At 35.8% G+C, this 20,873-nt stretch overlaps 1 protein-coding gene across 3 annotated transcripts; it reads left to right on the top strand.

The window, feature by feature from the left end:
* The first annotated feature begins 857 nt into the window (after positions 1-857).
* Positions 858-18,648, top strand: LOC115954023 (splicing factor 3B subunit 3). Of its 3 annotated transcripts, XM_031071875.1 has the most exons (15): positions 862-1,310; positions 1,789-1,926; positions 2,098-2,177; positions 2,304-2,387; positions 6,322-6,409; positions 6,959-7,119; positions 7,266-9,255; positions 10,026-10,336; positions 10,607-10,922; positions 11,068-11,223; positions 11,450-11,591; positions 13,887-13,963; positions 15,270-15,388; positions 17,048-17,156; positions 17,991-18,648. In XM_031071875.1, exons 1-15 carry the CDS (start codon positions 1,134-1,136, stop codon positions 18,189-18,191), a joined length of 4,149 nt encoding a protein of 1,382 aa, XP_030927735.1. In that variant the 5' UTR covers positions 862-1,133; the 3' UTR covers positions 18,192-18,648. The 3 variants fall into 3 exon arrangements, with proteins under 3 accessions (XP_030927737.1, XP_030927735.1, XP_030927736.1); XM_031071876.1 differs by lacking the exons at positions 862-1,310; positions 1,789-1,926 and having other exon boundaries at positions 2,134-2,211; XM_031071877.1 differs by lacking the exons at positions 13,887-13,963; positions 15,270-15,388; positions 17,048-17,156; positions 17,991-18,648 and having other exon boundaries at positions 858-1,310; positions 11,068-11,236; positions 11,450-11,579.
* The last annotated feature ends 2,225 nt before the right edge of the window (positions 18,649-20,873 follow it).

Below are 20,873 nucleotides of genomic sequence, written 5' to 3'. Positions count from 1 at the left end.
TCTCTCTACATATATATATATATATATATACATACTCATAGTGGAGTTGGCATCTTGGTGAAGCTTGCAGTAGCCATGACTTTCTCCCTCAAAATTACAACGACTGGCTCCACTTATCACCACTAGCTCGTAGTCGTAGATCAAATATCAGCTTAGGTTTATTTTTACAGTGGCATATTTGGATTTATTCGTGTGGTTTGTTGCTTGCAGATTTAGGCAAAATTGGGGTGCTTTTTGTTTTTTGATTAACTTTTTTTTTTTGAGAAATAATTACAACATGTGCTAGCCTCGCAGCTCGAACCCTTTGCTCCTTAGGCCTCCTAGCACTTTGTACATAGGAAAGTGTCAATTCAACTACAAGGTCTTTGACAACAGTAGATTAACTAAAATAACAAAAGTGAAATTTTTGGGTCAACTATGCTTAAACGTAAAATTACATTGTGAGTGATGCTAATTACCAACAACTTTATTCCTTTCACCTTGAAAAAAAAAAAAAAAACAACTTTATTCCACTTTTTGTAGCAACTAGCCTTGTTCAATTATTGCATAGAGTTACACTTAACAAAAATAGAATGCGCTTATTTCACACTCAATTATTGCACTCAACTTTTATAAAAAAAAAATTAAAAAAAAATTATTGCACTCAGCCGTACACACTCATTGTACGGTTATGTGCAACAATTGGGATCCAATAGTATTTTTCCTACAAAAATCCAGTTTTCCACTTATGTCGACTTGTGACAGAACTGTAGGAGTAGGATTATGACTTAACAAGATTTTCATGATTCATGGCCCAAATAGTCAAATACACTATTTTTTTTTTTTTACCGTTCTTCTGTTTTGAACCAAATTATCCAGAATTAACGTCAATACTCAATACAATAATACAACATCTCTCTCTCTCTCTCCACCCGTGATGTTCGTATGGCACCACATGGAATTGGAAACCATAACACACCTCCTCAAATACAGAAACACAAAAACAGTTCCTAACTTCTAAGCGATAAAACAAAAGCCTTTCCCTTCAAGTTTCAAAAATTAAAATTATATCTAACAAACAAACAAACAAACAAACCCTAGCACGTCTCTTCTTCTTCTTCTTCCCCAAATCAGAGTTTCGAACCAAACCGTCAATGGCGGTTTCAGAGGAAGAGTGTTCTTCCGTCAAGTCCCGATCGTCTTCATCGGCCTCTAGCAGCGCCACCACCACTCACTACCTCGCAAAGTGCGTCCTCAGAGGAAGCGTCGTTCTTCAGGTCCTCTACGGTCACATCCGCTCCCCAACTTTTCTCGATGTCGTTTTCGCCAAGGTCACTTTTTTCTCTTTCTCCTTTTTCCCTTTTGGTTTACCTAACTTAGTTTTTGCTCCATTTTGATTCATATTTTGCTTTGCAATCACACACTATTCCGGTTTGAAGAGCTATAAGATTGGAATGCATAGCTTTGCTAATGTGTAGCCTTACGCTTTTGTAAAGTTTTGATTTTGATTTTTCTTTGCTTGTTATTTCACTGAATATGTAAAAGTTTTTATGGTTTCTTTTTTGTATTAAGTAATCAGCTAAACAATAAATAAGCATACTAGCATGGTGTGAAATGAGAGGATTGAAAAAAAAAAAAAAAAAACCCTCTAAGCTGAAATTTGGGATCAGTCTCTGATCTGCTTTGTCTGAATGAATTTTTGGGTAGCTGGTTAATGCATTTAATTTTGTTTTATGGTACTGGAAACCTTTATCATATTCGTGTTACTAGCTTAATCCGACACTGATTAGTTGATGGCGTCTTGTTCAGGAGACATCCATAGAGTTGGTAATAATTGCTGAAGATGGAATTGTACAATCTGTATGTGAGCAGCCTGTATTTGGCACGATTAAAGATATTGCCATCCTACCCTGGAATGAGAAGTTTAATGCGGCACAAAGCCCACAGGTATGTTGCTTAATCCCCTTGTGTTGAACTTGTTATACGAAATATATGCTACAGACGATTCTTTTTTTCCTTTTTTGAAGAGAGAATCAAATATATTAAACGAATTAAGTTTGGGTGATTGAAAGTATTTCTCTAGGGTCTGAATACCATTTTTATTCTTCTCTTTTGTAGATGCGGGGTAAAGACCTTTTGATTGTTATTTCTGATTCGGGGAAGCTCTCATTTCTCACATTTTGCAATGAAATGCACAGGTTTTTCTATTTTCTTGCTCAGTTCCTTGTGAATGTAAGGAAGTGCTTTGTTACCTCTTTGTTTGATTTTTTAGGCTAGGTTACTACATTTTAAGCTTGCTCACTGTATATTGATTGTTGACATAGGTTTTTCCCAGTGACACATGTTCAACTTTCTAATCCTGGAAACTCAAGGCATCAGCCTGGAAGAATGCTATCTGTTGATTCCAGGTAAGCCACTTTTGTGTCTGTTTGCTTAAGCCTGTGCACTTTGTTTTCCTTAAAGTTTAAATTTATTTTTTCTTTCCCCGTATGTTGGAATTGATTGGAATGCTAATGCACAAAATGAGAAATTGGTACTTACTGTAGAGTAGTTCTGTAACATTCCATTTGGGTACTATCTATGTGAACTAAATTTTGTGGCATTGGTCTTTTAATTAATTGGGCAATCTCTGTGAAAGTGGCCAAACACATGTGCATGCATGGTTTTGGGTGATAAAAAGTATTATGAGTAACTATGTCAAATACATAAAGGCATTGGAATAGTTTATTTTTTATTTTATATTTTAAGCAATGTACCAATGGTACACAGAGAAGATTTGAGGAGCTGGGGTGAATGTAGATTAGGTTAAATGTATAAAATTTTGTATTTCATCAAGGATCAGTATTAAGTTCGTATCTCTTTGTACTATTGATGGATTAGCTCAATAAATTAATTGAGGAGGAAGTCCCTTGGTGTATGCTTTTAGCAAATTATATGGTTTTAGTGGATGAAACTAGAAGTGGAGTTAATGCCAAGTTAGAAATTTTTGGCAAGACACTCTAGAATCTAAAGGCTTTCAATTAAGTAGGGATAAAACAGAGAGCATGGAATGTAAGAAGTAAAAGTATCCTATCAAAAAATAAATAAATAAATAACCTATCAAAAAAGTAAGAAGTAAAAGTAGAAATAAAGATGAAGGGGTGGTAAGGCTCGATGGTCAAGAGATACTAGAGAGAGAGAGAGAGAACTTCCGATATCTTGGATCAATAAATCTCAAAGATGAAGAGATTGAAGAATATGGGAATCATTGGATAAGAGATTGGTGGATGATTCCCATATTCTTCTTTTGGTAAGAGAATATGGGAATCTCAAGGTGTTGGCTAATAGGTTGAGGGTGGTTTTGGATAATCTTATCTCAGAGTCTCAAAATTCGTTTGTTGGCGGAAGACAGATTCTGGATTCAGTGCTTATTGCAAATGAATGTTTGGATAGTAGGTTGAAGAGCAGATTACCAGGTGTGGTTTGCAAGCTTGACATTGAAAAAGCTTATGACCATGTGAACTGGGAGGCCTTGTTTTATTTGTTGGGCCGAATGGGTTTTGGGGTGAAATGGAGGGGATGGATTAAGGCTTGTGTTACTTCTGTCCGTTTTTCTATTCTGGTAAACGGTTCCACTGAAGGTTTTTTTGGTAGTTCTCGTGGTTTGAGACAAGGGGATCTATTATCCCCGCTTCTATTTCTTTTGATTATGGAGGTTTTGAGTAGACTTTTGAAGAAGTCAGAGGAGTGTAATCTTTTTCGGGGTTTTCAAGTGGGCCCTGTGAACTCTGTTGGGTTGCGTATCTCCCATCTACTATTTGCTGATGACACTATCTTATTTTGTGATGCCTCTAGGGAACAGCTTCTGTCCATTAGGTTGGTGTTGTCTTGTTTTCAGGCCTTTACGGGTTTGAAGGTCAATGTTGGGAAAAGTGAGATTGTCCCTGTTGGGGAGGTAAATAACCTAAACGCTCTGGCTAATATTCTTCAATGTAGAGTGGGCAGTTTGCCTATGAAATATTTGGGAATGCCGTTGGGGACTTCTTTTAAGACAGCTTCGATATGGAATCCTATTTTGGAGAAAATGGAGAAGAAGCTATCTGGGTGGAAGCGTCTCTATTTATCTAAGGGTGGTAGGCTCATGTTACTTAAGAGTACCCTCTCAAGCCTCCCAACATACTTCTTATCTCTTTTCACTATTCCTAAAGCTGTGGCTGCTAGATTGGAAAGGATTCAGAGGAATTTTCTTTGGGGATCTTCTGAGGGGAGTTTCAAATATCCTTTGGTGGCTTGGGAAAAGGTGTGTTTACCCGTCAAGATGGGTGGTTTGGGGATTAGAAGTGTGGTGTCTTTTAATCAAGCTTTATTAGGGAAATGGTTGTGGAGATATGGGCATGAAGATACCCATCTTTGGCAGCGAGTTATCTCCACAAAATATGGTGAGGGCCAAGGGGGGTGGTGCTCTAAAGTGTGCAGGAGGACTCATGGGTGTGGCCTATGGAGAAGCATTAATGAAGGGTGGGAGAGCTTCTCTAAGCATCTGTCTTTCGTAGTGGGTGAAGGCACTTGTATACGCTTTTGGCATGATAGGTGGATTGGTGATAATACTCTAAAAAATCTCTATCCTGATCTCTATATGTGTTCAGCGGTCAAGGATGCTTGTATCTCTGAGGTTTTGTGGATGCCAGATGGGGGTATTGTTAGAGTATGGGATTTAAGGTTCTATAGAGCTTTTGAAGATTGGGAGTTAGCTGCATCTTATTCTCTTCTCCAGCTTATCCAAACTCGCATTCCTCGGGGTGATAGGAGTGATACTCTTTGTTGGCGGTTGAAGGGTGATGGAAATTTTGACACCCGGTCTTATTACCATGGATTCGGGGTGCTTCGAATTCTTTGTTTCCTTGGAAGGGTGTTTGGAAACCAAAGATTCCTAGGCGAGTGGCGTTCTTTTTGTGGACAGCTACTCATGGTCGGATCCTCACTTTGGACAATCTAATGCTTAGGGGTCACCCGTTGGCTACTTGGTGTTGTATGTGTTGTTGTGATGGGGAGTCAGTAGACCATCTTCTCCTTCACTGCCCTATTACTCATTCCCTTTGGACTTTTATGCTTCAGGCCTTTGGTATTCATTGGGTGATGCCAGGATCAGTTGCGGGTTTGTTATCTTGTTGGCATCAGTGGCTCGGGAATCATAATTCAGACATCTGGAATTTGGTTCCAGGGTGCTTAATGTGGATTGTGTGGTTGGAACGAAATCGTCGTTCCTTTGAGGATAATGAGAAGACTTTGGACAAGTTAAAAGTTTTATGCCAACGTAGTCTTTGGGAGTGGTCTCGTTGTTGGGGTTTTACTGAATGTTCTTCTCTCTCTGAGTTTATGTTTTCTCTTAGCTTAGTTTCCTAATTTCTCGTTTTGCTGTGTTGTTTGTTTTTTTTTTTTTTTCTTCTTGTTCATCATCATGAACAACTTGTACTTTTCTTTTCTTTTCTTTTTTCTCTTTATTAATAAATTTCTGATTACCTATCAAAAAAAAAGATTGGTGGATGAAGTGGAGAAGTGCATTAGGAGTAGTGTGTGATCGAAGAATACATATTAAGTTAAAGGAAAAATTTTATAGACTGTTGTAAGACCAGCTATGTTTTATGTTACTTGATGTTGGGATGTTAAGAAGCAATATATTCATGAAATGAGTTTAGATGAAATGAGAATGTTAAGATTGATTAGTGGAAATACATAGAAAGATGGATTTGAAATCATGAAATCCGTTTAAAGATAGGGTGACCTCTATTGATGAAAAGATGAGGGAGAGTCACTTGAGATGGTTTGGTCATGTTCAAAGGAGAGTGACTGATGCATTGGTAAAAAAGAGTAAGTTAATTCAAGTTGAAGGAACGAAAAATGGTAGAGTAAGTCAAAAAATAACATTTGTAAACCTAGTAAAAAATGACATGTCAATTAATGAAGTGATAGAAACTATGATTTCGGATAGAATTGAATGGAGGAAAAGGATGCATGTTACTGACCTTGACTAATCTGTTGAGGATCCATAGCCAACCCAAAATTTGGGACTAAGGCTTTGTTGTTGTTATTGCTGTTGGTGATGTTCTTCTTATTGAAAAAGTGGGGAAAAATAAAGAAAAAGAGTCTTACTTTATATAGGGTCAATATATGGACACATGCTTTTTTTTTGAACGCTGATATCGGGTAGGAAACCAATTGTTGGCATGGAAATTGAGCTCAAACTTCCTTGTTAATATGTTTGTATGTATTTTCTTTTCTCATCCCTCAAGTATTGGAAAGAAAAGTATATGGAGTTTATAAAGATTTTCTTGAGTTCTAACTTTTATGATTTTCTTTTTACAGTGGCTGTTTCATTGCTGCTAGTGCATATGAAGATCGCTTGGCTTTGTTTTCTGTTTCAACAACTGATGGCAGCGAAATTATCAATGAGGTTAAAAATATTTTGAATTGCTCCTGTTATAGATAGTGATTTGCTTTTCCATATGGATAAAAGAAAACCATATGAAATTACTCCCTTGTCCTTAAATAATTGTCGTCGTATTTTTTGGAACTAACATTAGCTGCTTTCCCACCTACTTAAGATTATGAACTTTTTAATATTACCTTAATTTTTCATTGAAAAGTCAAAAGGTATATCAGATTGTTTTAATTGATAATTGAGCTTTTGGCCCAAAAGAGAGTGGAAAGGGAAGTCCGCTACATGAGGTGTACTCCCAGCTGATTTAGCTACCCTTGGGATTTGGTATATAACATTATGTATGGTAGATGTGATGCATCATGCACTGTGGAATATATATACGTGTGTGTTTGTGTGTGTACTTTTTGACAAAGGGATGAGTTCTAGGACATCCCAAAAAGGAAATTTGGACACTATAATTTGGGAGTGGAGGGAACATTTTGTTTAATTGACTCATTTATTCTGTTGACATGAGAATTTCATGCGGAGTTACTTAGATGTTCTCTTGTCTGACAAATTCAGAAACTGATTTATCCTCCTGAGAATGAAGGGGATGCAAGTATTGCCAAAAGTGTCCATAAAAACAGTATACGTGGCACTATATGGAGCATGTGCTTTATTACACAAGATTCCAGTCAACTGAGTAAGGAGCATAATCCTGTACTAGCCATTCTTCTACATAGGTATGGCAATTGAGTTTGTATTCATAGGGGAATGAAGTCTTGTTTTTCATTGTTTATGTGGCTGCAGGATGAAATTATTCTATTTCTATTCTAACAATGTTGTGCTAAGTTAAATCTAATTACGAACTAAAAATTTGGAACTGCAGGCGGGGAACAGTCTTGAATGTACTGCTGTTGTTGGAGTGGAATATTAGAGAATCTGCTATACATGTTATTTCTCAGTTTGAAGAAGCTGGACCCCTAGCACATGATATTGTTGAAGTTCCTCACTCTCGTGGATATGCCTTTTTGTTCAGGGTTGGTGATGCTCTCTTAATGGATCTTAGAGATGTTCACAATCCTTCTTGTGTCTATCGAACAAGCTTAAATTTTTTACCTAATGCAGTGGATGAGCATGCTTTTGTTGAAGAATCATGTAGAGTACACGATGTTGATGATGAAGGTTTATTTAATGTTGCTGCTTGTGCTTTGCTCGAGTTGAGGGATTATGATCCTATGTGTATAGATGGTGACAATAGCAATGTGACTTCAACCTGCAAACATGCGTGCTCATGGAGTTGGGAACCAGAAAATCATAAAAATCCAAGGATGATTTTCTGTATAGATACCGGAGAACTTTTCATGATTGAAATATTTTTTGATTCTGATGGCCTCAAAGTTAATCTATCAGAATGTCTCTATAAAGGTCTATCATGCAAGGCACTTTTGTGGGTTCAAGGCGGATATCTGGCTGCGCTTGTGGAGATGGGGGATGGGATGGTCCTGACACTTTCGAATGGAAGACTGCATTACACAAGTCCTATTCAAAACATTGCACCAATATTAGATATGTCAGTTGTGGATTCCCATGATGAGAAACATGATCAAATGTTTGCTTGCTGTGGAGTAGCACCAGAGGGATCGTTAAGGGTTATACGTAGTGGTATTAGTGTAGAAAAACTCTTGAGGACTGCTCCTATTTATCAAGGCATGACTGGTACTTGGACAGTTCGAATGAAAGTAAACAATCCTTATCATTCCTTCCTTGTGCTATCATTTGTTGAGGAGACCCGGGTACTATCGGTTGGATTAAGTTTTTCTGATGTGACTGAATTAGTTGGTTTCCAGCCTGATGTCTGTACTTTGGCATGTGGCCTTGTAAGTGATGGTTTGCTTGTCCAGATTCACCAAAATGCAGTTAGGCTTTGTTTACCCACCAATGTTGCTCATTTTGATGGTATCCCTTTGTCCTCTCCGGTTTGCACATCTTGGTTTCCAGATAATACAAGTATTAGTTTGGGGGCAGTTGGACATAATATGATAGTTGTTTCGACCTCTAATCCTTGTTTTTTATTGGTACTTGGGGTCAGATTGCTATCAGCTTATCATTATGAAATATATGAAATGCAGCGTTTGAGATTGCAAAATGAAATATCATGCATTTCTGTACCTCAAAAGCCTTTTGAGCAAAAACAACCAAGTTCTTTCATCCATATGGTAAATAATAGTGCCTTTCCATTGGGAATCAACGGCGGTAGAACCTTTGTTATTGGGACGCATAGGCCTTCAGTGGAAATATTGTCTTTTATACCTGATAAAGGTCTAAGAGTTCTTGCTTCTGGGATGATTTCATTAACAAATACCATAGGAACTGCTATAAGTGGCTGCATTCCTCAAGATGTAAGGCTCATACTGGTTGATAGGCTTTATATACTATCTGGTTTGAGGAATGGAATGCTGCTTCGATTTGAATGGCCTGATCCCTCCAAAATGTCTTCATCAGAATTTCCTAGATTACAACCTATTAGTTCTTTAGTAAATATAGGTACTGCTTTAACAGGTATTAGAGTGCCAGCTTCTTTTAGCCCACAGTTTAGTGAAGCAAATATATTTGAGAAGACAAATGACCTTCCAATAAATCTTCAATTGATTGCCATTCGTCGCATTGGCATTACACCTGTATTCTTGGTTCCCCTGAGTGATTCACTTGATGCAGATTTAATTGCTCTTAGTGACAGACCTTGGTTGTTGCATACTGCAAGACACGGCCTCTCTTATACATCTATCTCATTTCAACCGTCGACACATGTGACCCCTGTATGTTCTATTGAATGTCCTAAAGGAATCTTATTCGTTGCGGAGAACAGTTTACATCTGGTGAGAACTCTCTTCTTTAGAGTCATACTTTGTGAAAATTTGGCTTTCAATTTTAAGACTATTCTTTTCCAGCTTGTTCAAACTTACGTCTTCAATTACATGGAGTATGTAAGGCAAATATTGACAAGTAGTCCATGGATATATATCATGATAACTTTTATAATAATGTACTCATCTTGTTTACGACTATTACTTATAAACTTTTATTTATAAATTTTCAAATTGATATGTTTATTATTATTATAAATTTTCTTATGGATATCTGGTTATTTTTTGTCCATCAAGTGATGTTTAAAAGTTTATTATAATTTAAAGTTGATATTTGTTGAATTTTGGGTCTTGCTGCACCTGTAGGAATGTTTGAAATACGAATTCAAGCTGGGGTTTTGCAATTCATTATTTACATTAATGGATTTTCCAAATGGATCTGTAATAATCTTTGGGTTTCATAAGATTATTGGAATTAAGTTGTAAAATTGAGCTGGGTTTTGTGCTAATAAGTGAAAGGGATGCGTATTAATTTATTGTCAAGGGCTGCCTCCATAAGTTCCATGTCCAATTTTATATTGAAAAATAAAAAAGGAAATTTAAATAAGGTTATATCTTTTTATCTTTTTGTCTCTTCTCCCTTTCCTCCCCACTCTCTCCCCCTTTATTTCTTTTGAATATGTTTGAATCAAGTTGTTAACAACGTTTCTCTCAGATTTGGACATGTTGCTACTAGTCTGCATGGTACACTAATATTTATGATCTTGATTTTGTCCCTCTAGGTGGAGATGGTGCACAGTAAGAGGCTTAACGTGCAGAAATTTCATCTTGGGGGCACCCCACGAAAGGTCCTATATCATAGTGAAAGCAGACTATTGCTTGTAATGAGAACTCAATTGAGCAATGATGTGTGTTCATCCGATATATGTTGCGTAGATCCTTTGAGTGGTTTAGTGCTATCATCTTTTAAACTTGAACCTAGAGAAACAGCCAAATCCATGGAATTAGTGAGGGTTGGAAATGAACAGGTCCTGGTGGTCGGGACTAGTCTGTCTTCTGGTCCAGCCATAATGCCCAATGGTGAAGCTGAGAGGTATTCATCTGTCCCATGCCCTTTTTGGTCCCATTCTGTCACAATTTTAATTTATTGAGATTTCTGTTTCTTAATATGGAACTGCTAATGTTTTCTCCTTTGCTAGAATGCATTATACTTATTTGTAAATCATAGTAATGGGTGTTCAAAATTAATGTTTTTATTTTGCTGGGCTTCCTGCCAATATGTATATGTTGATTGGAAATGTGCTTCTTATGTCATATCTTTAGTTCCGTGCATGTTATATTTAACTGAACTTTTCTTTAACAGTACCAAAGGCCGTCTTATTGTCCTCTGTCTAGAACATGTGCAAAATTCAGATAGTGGATCCATAACATTCTGTTCAAAGGCAGGGTCAACTTCTCAACGAACTTCACCATTTCGTGAAATTGTTGGATATGCCACAGAACAGCTATCAAGCAGTAGTCTCTGTAGCAGCCCAGATGATACTAGCTGTGATGGAGTCAAACTTGAAGAGACTGAGTCATGGCAATTGCGATTAGCTTATTCAACCACATGGCCTGGAATGGTCCTTGCAATATGTACTTATCTTGATCGTTACTTCTTGGCATCTGCTGGTAATTATGTAAGTTGCTTTATTCTTTTCTTTCTTTCTTCTTCTGTGATTGGTTTTCAAGTATCAAAAGCTATGTATGCATGCTTTTGTGATGCTACAGTGAATTTTCTATGTATATGCCCTCCGCTGGTTAATATGTTGATTTTTATCTCAGTTTTACGTATGTGGCTTTACAAGTGACAATCCTCAAAGGATGAAAAGGTTTGCTGTAGGAAGGACACGCTTTATGATAACGTCTTTGACGTCATATTTTACTAGAATTGCTGTTGGTGATTGCCGTGATGGTATTCTTTTCTATTCTTACCATGAGGTAAGTGGTGAAGGTAGTTTTTTCTCTGTAATTTGGTTTTGACCCCAGTTAGCCTTTTTGCAAAACAAACATGGGTTGTTCTTGTAATGTGTACTTATATCTCCTCATTACTTATAGTTTTAGGATAATTGTCTATATGGTTTTGATTCTTGAAATTAAATGATAATGGCCTGTTGATTGTGTAATTGGTCCTGAAACTTACTTCCTTTGCTTTCTTATATGTTAGGATTCGAAAAAACTGGAGCAACTTTACTGTGACCCATCACAAAGATTAGTTGCTGACTGTATTCTTATGGATGTTGACACGGCTGTTGTTTCAGATCGTAAGGGGAGCATTGCGGTTCTGTCATGTTCAGATCATTTAGAAAGTAAGTATTAGGTTAAAACATATGTGCTATTACAAAATTTTGTGTTTTATACACCCATGTATTCTAGGTAATTACTATCTGATGTCCTGTTATCATGACTCTTCTCTAAACACTAATTCATTCAAGGTTGTAAAAGTCCAACTTTTACTTTTGGAAACGAAAGAGCACCACTAGCGCACTTAGAAATGACTTTTGACTTGTACCTTAGAGAATCAAATTAGCTTTCATACATTCATTTATTAATAATAACATTAGAATATGTTTCCATGACTTAAAAAAAACGAAGGGACATACGGGCCAATGAGTTCTTGCTCAAATGACATCTCCCGTTCTAAGAGGAAAATAAAGGTTGAGGTCTTTGGTTTAAGTCCCATTATTTGCATGTGTAACTTACTAAGAAATAAATAAAGGGACATTCTTATCATAAATAAATAAACAAAGGGACATATAGTACTTATGTATGTGGTACTTTCAAATTGTATTTAAAAAACATAGAGTAATTATTAGGGAAATTTACCTTTCCACCCTAAACTATCATCTCAATTACACTTAAATCACCTGAATTATTGAAACACATGATTGTTTGGTCATGAAACCCCTTGAATTATTTTTCTGCTCCGTTTGTTTGGGCAGACAACGTTTTTCCAAATTTTTTGTTTTTGTTTTTGTGTTTTCCTGCATTTGTTATCTTTAGAAACAAGCCAAGGAAAACAAGCCCCATCTGTCTTACCCTCTCTCTCCTCCCTCGTTCTCTCTTCTCTTTCTTTCTATTCCCTATCTCTCCTCTCTCTCTCTCTCTCTCTGGGCAGTGAGCAAGAAGACCAGGTAGCTCTTTTGTGCAGGTGATCGGAAGTGGTTGAGCTGAGTTGGGACCCAATGGCTCAATTTAGGGTGGCAGCAGTAGCTGGTTGAGCAGCCACCAAGTGAGGAGACTCATCAAAGCCTTTGAGCTTAAAATCAAATTTGATCTCCTCTGCCTTCTCTTCCACCCTCTTCGCTGCTGCGTTAGTGATCTTGAGATAGTTATAATATGCTACTAATCTTGTAGCTCGAACCCTTTCCCCTTTAGACTCCCAAGCATTTTATGTATGGGGAAGTGCCAATTAAGCTACAAAGCTATTGGCACTTTTGTGATCTTCTCTTTCAGATTTGCAAGAGTTAAAGAGCCATTCGTGTCAGATTATTTAGTGAATTATCTCCTACATTGCCTCATTGCTAGAGACGTGTGGAGTTTTTATTTTACATGGTTTCAATTGGGTGATGCCCAATTCTGTTCTTGGCGTGTTGGAGTCTTGGAGAGGCACTGTGGGGGTTTGCAAATGTGGGGCAGCGTGGGGTGTTGCCCCAACATGTCTCATGCAGTGCATTTGGAAAGAGAGGAACCATTGAACATTTGAAAGAGAGGAAATTTTAGTGCCAAATCTTAAGTTCACGTTTTTCAAGACTCTGAGTGGTTTCTCACCCTTTTTCCTTTTTCTACAAGTTTTCTTCTAGATTTTGTAGATAAGTTGGCTTTAGTATGATGAGTCTTGGCCTGTGTGTATGTATATATATATATATATATATATATCTTAGCTTCTTGTTTTTCCCTATTTTGCTTGTATGCTTCCTGTGTACACAGTTCCAGTTTTAATGAAATTACATAATAATTATTATTAAAAGAAAAAAAAAAAAAAAAAAAAAAAGGTAAGCAATCACTTAGTGACTTATAGAAAAAAATTGAAAATTGAAGTTTGTAATTTTTTTTCTACATAGCTCAATAGAAAAAGTAACTGCACCATTAACTCATATTCATCTATAGCTTGCAATATGGCCTTAAGTATTTGCTTCCTCTGGTTGTGGAATGTTAGTATGGCCATTGTTTCATCATGTGCTGGTCTTCTTGGAAGTGTGTATTACCAGATTTTCATGAGTCTAAAAGAAACTGTATTGAGAAGTAATTTGTATGCAATTTATGGTATGTCTATCTGTCTCAAGGGTTCCCCCGATCAGTAACTTCTCAAGAATTCATCTTACCACCTTTGTAGAAATTGTTGATGATACACTGCTTATAGCTAACCTAACAAAATGGAACATATTAATTTATATGTTGAATTTCAAATTGAGAGGAATCTTGGAAGTTATATTATAGCGGCTGATTCATAAGTAAATGGGAATGAAAAACAAGTGAATACTTTTTCTTGAAATATTCATAATTGTTATGCTATTGGTTTACTTATCCTGTTTTTTCTTTTGTGATGTCACTTGAAAAATGAGACTGCTAATTTTTTAAATTGTTATTGCTCCATGTCCTAGATAATGCAAGTCCAGAATGCAACTTAACACTGAGCTCTGCCTATTATATGGGTGAGATAGCCATGAGCATCAGGAAGGTATTCCCTTGAGCTTCCATGTAAAATCATTTAGTAATCTACAGTAATTTGTCAGTTCTATAGAATTTTGAAAGTAGAGGGTATGATTAGTGACCTACCTGGAATTGGCAAGGGTACTTTCCTCACCATCTTTGGAATTTCGAAGTATAACATGGGTTCTTTTATTAAATGACATACATTATAAGGAAACGATTATCATGTAAATTCATATGTTTATGGTATTTTTGTTCCACACTATCTTTGAAATTTCGAAGTATAAAGTGGTTCTTTTATTTGGTTAAATGGCGTACATTATAAGCAAAAGATTTATCATGTAAATCTATACATGTGATTTCTTTTTGCTTTTTGCTTTTTACACGGAGATGGGATTAAAGAGCCTAAAACGATTTTCAATTTTCAGTTTCCGGAAAAAGAGTCTTATAGAGCCTAAAACGAATTATTAAATTTTGGTGTCATCCTAAATGCTTTACGTGAATTAGGGGGTTAGGTCAAATAAATGTAGTATACAGCAGCATCTGATGGCCCCCTAAAGATGAATAAATTTTTCATCCAATTTAGTTTTAAGCAATCTGCTTTGTCATACACTTGCATGTTGCTTTCAGTGCTGTCCATCATCTGTTCAATATTGATTTCCAGTGTCAGAAATCTACTAGAATCATATCTATGATTAATTATGTGGGGCTTAGAATGTAAATGGCAATCTTTACTCCAATTTTAAGTTGGGTTGGGTTGAATTGGATTTAATGTCAAATAATATCACAAGTAATAATTCATTTGCAGATCTTCCAGATTTTCTTACATATTTTTTGGGTCAAAATGTTCATTATATTTTTCAATTCAGATAATCTATTTCAATCCTAAGGGCCAAACACCACCACCCCCCCCCCCCCCCCCCCCGACCCAAAAAAAAAAACCAATAATTAAGGGAAAGACTTCCAATCAAATTATAAATAATAACTTTTAAACATTAAAATTAAATAACAACTTTGCCCCTTATATATTCTCTTCTTGATAGGTTTATTGATATGTGATATGCTATATATAACTTCTGGAGCTGGTTTTGGATCTAATGTATCTTCTATACATGATTGTAAAGCAAGCCAATGAGCTATAACTAGCACCTTGTCCCCTTATATGTTCTATATGTGGAGGGTGAGGTTGTGGGTTCAAGACCCATTGGATGCATTTGTAACCTACCAATTAAAAAAAAAAAAAAAAGGATTTTAAAGTAGTCATTTTTTATGCATTAAATTTTTGGTAGTTCCTGTCATGCTATTGTTAATGTTTGTTAATGTTTTTTTTATAGGGATCATATTCATATAAACTTCCAGCTGATGATGTGCTGAATGCTATTGACCTGTCACAAAACACTATCATTGCCAGTACACTATTAGGAAGCATTACAATATTTATTCCTATATCAAGGTATGCTTTTTTCAACAAATATAGTGTCTTTCTTCTTTTCTTAGTATATGGATATTGGGGGCACATTTATGGTGAAGGCATGCAGTCCTTTAATATTTCTTTATTTTACATAAATGACGTTCAATGAAGATAGATGCAGAGGAATAGCCACCCTGCACCTTACCAATGGAGGTTTGGGATCCAGTAATAAAGATACAATTTTGAAGGGCCCCTTGTAGGCTCTTTGATAGAAAACTCCCTAAACAATATAAAAATTACCCCCTTTTGACCATTTCTTTGGAAGAGTGGGTCATTAAAAAATATAGAATCACCCTGACTGCTATAGTCATTAGGCCTATTCCAAATATGATCACTCAACTTTGGGTTTGACGCATTATGTATCAGTCAGATATGGTCCTCCTTGGTCATGCCATGACTGTCAATTAAGAGATCTTGTGCACATTTGATTTAATCTCTCCTTGCCTGTCCACATAGCAATTGAAGGAAGCATTTTAAGTCAGAAAAATTCTAGTGCTGATTTAAAGTTGCATACCATAGTACAGTTTACTCTTCAATCTTCTCTGAAATGCCTTAAGGGAGATGCAATTCTGCTGGGGCCTGGAAAGCACTGTTGCACCGATTAGGTCGGCACACCCGAGTCCAATACACATGGACGCGCTGTGTGGCCGTGGACATGGCTGCACGCTCATTTGTGACCGATTTTTTTTCTTCGTTTTCCGATTTGGCCCAATACAGTCCAATTCAGTCTGAAACAGGCCCTGAATTGGTCTGATATGGGCTGAAATAAGTGTTTTTTTTTTTTTTTTTTTTAAAAGGAAAATTTTTTGTCAAAACACACTGTTTTGACATCCTAGTTTAAAAAAAAACCCTAAACTCTCTCTAACTCTCGTTCTATTTGATTATCTTGAACACTTATCTTTTATTTAGTTTTAGTTTCAAACTTTCAATCTTGTATTCTAATTTCTGAAAATCATGGAATGGTTATGTATTCAGTATTCACTTTATTATCTACTATTGCTCTTAAATTGGTCTATGTTTACCATTATATGAAAAAAAAATATGCTTAGCAATATATAGAAAATATAAATAAAAATATATTTAATAATTTATTAATAAACGTATCCCACCGCATCCGCTCCCTACTTTTTAAAAAATTGCCGAGTTGTCGCACCTCACTCGCAACTGTGCTTCCTTGGCTGGGGCACTGGTATGGGATTCCAACATTTGGAAAATTGATCAACTACCTCATGAAATTTTTCATGCGATGCCCATTTAGTGTTTGCTCATTTCCCCTATTTTCAGTCCAAATTATTGCAAGATCCATGTTGCAAATATTTGATATGACACATCTCACTTTCAGTACAAAAGAAAAAGCAGTGCAGACTTGCATATGATCCTAAAATTTAATGTTGAATGTTTTAGTCAAGCAGGAAGCATGGCTGTAATTGACATCCCCCTCCCCAAAAAAACCTCCTGCAATCAGATAGTTATATTATGATTAATTTATTATTATTTTTGCTTTGGAGCATGGTTAAAATTTTGATACTGCACTTACATATCAGGGGGCAAAAAAAAAAAGATACTGCTCTTGAATCCCTTTTATGTTTGGTTGTGAAGCCTGGATTCAATTTCATCTTTTCAAATGTCATGTTTATGTAGGGAGGAACATGAGCTCTTAGAAGCTGTCCAAGCTAGACTTGTGGTTCATCCACTGACTTCTCCTGTTTTAGGAAATGATCATGATGATTTCCGTAGCCGTGAAAATCCGGTAAGAAAAGTTGAAATTGATTTTATTTATTGGTTTTGTAACTGTAAAAAACAAGCACTATGCATGAAATGGATAAAACTTAGGTTCAACTCCTTAGTGGTTGAACTTTAGGTTCCCCAATTAAATTTAACTATGTGATTGCATTGACTAATGGACCAAATGGTTGAGTTTAGTGCACTGTCAATACAACTATTTGGTTGAATTCAATTAAGGAACCTAAGGGACTATGCGTAAGTTTTGACTGCACGAAATATTTAGTTTTTATATTTATGCGGAAACTTTTATTTTCCAATTGGATTTTGATGAATGTTAATGGTCCCATTACTGCATTCTAAGGGGGTCTTTGGCAAGTCATAGAACCTCGCTAGCTAAGAACAATTAACTGATTTAGGTCAATTCAATTTTGAATTGATTTTTTTATTTTATTTTTGGTTCAAACTTATATCAAAAATTAAACAGGGTTCGTTAGTTTGCCAAGCACCCCCTAAAATTTTTGTAATGGTATGGATAATAATTTGAGAACCATCTGGTTGTACCTTGTCAGTATAGCCACTCATTCCCTCCTTTTTCTCCCACCCCCCTTCTCCTCTCTTCCCTATCTTTTGCCTGTTCCTGGGCAGGAGATGTTCTGGTCAATGATATATTGTCAATTTTCTGTTGATTCCAATCATGGTTTCTTCTATGTGGCACCCAGCTTTTAAGCTAAGCTTTTTGTTGCAGTTTGTAAGATGTGGTAAAATGGTAGTGGGGTATGTTAGTTGACGGGCCTTCCTAGGCAACCACCTGTTTAATTTTATTTTATTTTTGGTTGCACTTCTTCTTTTTGACTGACAGGTTGGGGTTCCTAAAATACTGGATGGTGACATGCTGACTCAGTTCCTGGAGCTTACAAGCAAGCAGCAAGAGGCCATATTGTTGTTACCTCTTGGTTCACCTGACACAGTAAAATCAAGCTTGAAACCACATTTACCTTCACCTATCCCAGTCAATCAGGTGGTGCAACTCCTTGAACGAGTTCATTATGCCTTGAATTGAATGTAACTTATCTTCTTCCTCTTTTCTTCAATTGGTAAATCATGAGATGGATTTTCAAGCATCAATTATAGATCATTTGCATACCAAATGTTAATGCTGGCATCTTCACTTGTCCTCTTTTTGCTTGGGCAAATGAATTCCAACCATAGGTTCTCAAAACTGTTGTACACGAAATATTTATCCAGTTGCAAAGTGACGACTGTTAAAATATCAGGAATGATCAACGGCTCAAATTTACAATATATATTTTTTTTTCAGTTCATCTAAATAGTGGGTAATAGTGTACAGGAAATAAATATCGTTTAGGCTTCTTGCTGCATTTATGTAATTACTACCTTGTTTATGTAATCTTCTATTTTTTGTAATTCAGACCATGTGAATAGACGGCGAAAATTGATTGTATTTTGGCTTAATATGCCTTTTTCAGTTTAAAGCTGCAAACTTTATGCTTTTTTGAGGCAGGCTTTCTTTAAGTGGTGGTCCATGTTCATATATTTAGAATCCTAGATGTGTTTATCTAGAATTGTATTCTTCTTTTATTAGTTGCTTGGATGCTTCATTATTGTTGAGAATACCATGGAAGAATGACAATGTGAAACAAGCTCTACAACTTTCTACAAAGATTGTGCGGAAGTTTCTGGTTTTAATTTTTGCAATTTGCTTTTTATAATCAATGAGAATCGCATGAGATAATTCAATCTCATGGGGTGGACAAGATTACTTTACTGCTTTAAGGTTCGAGAACTAAATACAGGTTCTTGGAAGTCTTTTTAGTTGATAGCATGATTCATGAAATGCTGTGTCCTACCTTAAATTATTGAGTCATATAGATATTGATTAGCTGATGAGGTTTGGGCTTTATCTCCCGCCCTTTATCAAAAAGAATTTATAGTGAATTAGTGGTGTAATTAACAGAAAGTTATGCCAAGCACTATTTGAATCTAAGTCAATCAATTAAAAGTAATAATTGTGTGCGTGTGTAATAATACAACATGAACATCCGTATATGGGCATATATATCTAGCCCATGAGCCCAGTGTTGTAGATGCAAGAATGACACTCTTTGGGATTAAAAGTTGATGGTTAAAAGAAGAAACCAACTATGCTAGAATCTGGAATCATAATATATAAAGGGGATTTGGCATATTCCAAAATTATGGTAAAAAGAGTAATACAATTGGTTTTTATTGTTTATACAATCTAACTTTTTAGCTCAAAAAGCTAGTTCAAAATTGGATTAGACATATTTGTGTTAAAAAATAGTTTTTAACCTCCTTTTTCAGATATTACATGCCCCAAAATTAAGTTGTGTGAATTTTTGGTTGGTTCAAGCGCATGAGAAATTAGTTTTAACTTTGATATTCAGACACATGTATTTCTACTAAAAAATTAGTTTTTATATTTGCTTTTAAAAGATTTTAGAAAAGTTTCCCTACTAAATATTTTTGACACTTACTATTACCAACAAATATCAGCAATAAGTTTTGTTTAGGTAAACAAATCTAAGTTGATTTAGATAACCTTCTAGCAAAAAAAAAAAAAAAAGATTTACACAACCTTATAATTATTTGACTTAGTATAAACAACTTGTTTATTAACTAAAATTTGCTCTAACTCAATTGGTAGGCATCTCCTAAATGTCTCCATTCAAATTATCAACCAAAAAAAAAGAAACATTTATATGAATTAGATATAAAGCAAAACTAGTTCAAATTTGAATTAATTTTATTTGTGGTTCAGCTTGTATGAGAATTAACCTAATTGTTTAATTTGTCAGGCACTCTTCTAAAACTTAATTAACCTTTGAATAAAATTTTTGTTTATAAGATAATATTTACATGTGATTAGTTTTGAACACGAGTCGTGTGTTCGTGTTTGATCTACCACACACACACTCTTAAAACCTAATTAACTTTTAGATAAAACTTAAAACTTCCGTTCACGATACAATATTTACAAATGATCATTTTTTTTAACACATATCATGTCCGTCTCCCATTTACCACACAAACCAAACCCTTAACCCTAACTTCTCACATATCTAATAAATTAAATGTCGGTAATGGTTTGGTAGAGGATGAAGAAGCAGCCTTTATCTTTTTAACCGACAGCACCATTCAATTCAAAAAGCTAACAAGGCTCTCTCTAAATGACAGCATATATATCAATCAATTCAAAAAGCTTACAATAATAAACTCAGGGACGGCAAGTTGGTTGGGTTGCATTTATTATCCTTTTATTTATGCCTATGAAACCCAACTGTATTAACGTGAGGCCCATTGCATTTCCTGTAGTCTATTTCATCTTTTGGCAATGTGTCTTGCGGGAAGGGCTTGTGTCCAGTGGCAGTTGCCACTGGACATGTCAGGATACGGACACGTGTCCAAGAGTGGACATGTGTCCGCAATCCAAAGGGTCCAGTGGCAGTTGCCACTGACACAAGCTGCACTCGTGTCTTGCAAATATCACATTAAATTGTTGAGAGAGAAAGAGGCTTCGCTGTAGAAGCCATTAATAGAGACAGAATATGGTTGTTGATTTGTATTTATTGACGGTTGTTCCATAGGTTCTGTTAGTATTCAAAAATCTTCTATTTTTAATGAATTACACATTCAACAATCTAATGGAGAACTAGTAGCAAGCTGGAGTAATTAAGTAGACATATAAAGAAAAACTAAAAGG

Source organism: Quercus lobata, chromosome 7 (genome assembly GCF_001633185.2).
Source record: "Quercus lobata isolate SW786 chromosome 7, ValleyOak3.0 Primary Assembly, whole genome shotgun sequence".
Taxonomy (NCBI): Eukaryota; Viridiplantae; Streptophyta; class Magnoliopsida; order Fagales; family Fagaceae; genus Quercus; species Quercus lobata.
The sequence above is the reverse complement of the archived record's forward strand: the minus strand, read 5'-3'. Positions and strand labels throughout refer to the sequence as shown.

What these genes read in the sequence shown, in the direction of transcription:
- LOC115954023 (XM_031071875.1), top strand. Translation starts at nt 1,134, where the DNA reads ATGGCGGTTTCAGAGGAAGAGTGTTCTTCCGTCAAGTCCCGATCGTCT. An exon ending in GCAGCGAAATTATCAATGAG is followed by an intron (nt 6,410 to 6,958) that starts GTTAAAAATATT and finishes TGACAAATTCAG; the next exon opens with AAACTGATTTATCCTCCTGA. An exon ending in CGGAGAACAGTTTACATCTG is followed by an intron (nt 9,256 to 10,025) that starts GTGAGAACTCTC and finishes TTGTCCCTCTAG; the next exon opens with GTGGAGATGGTGCACAGTAA.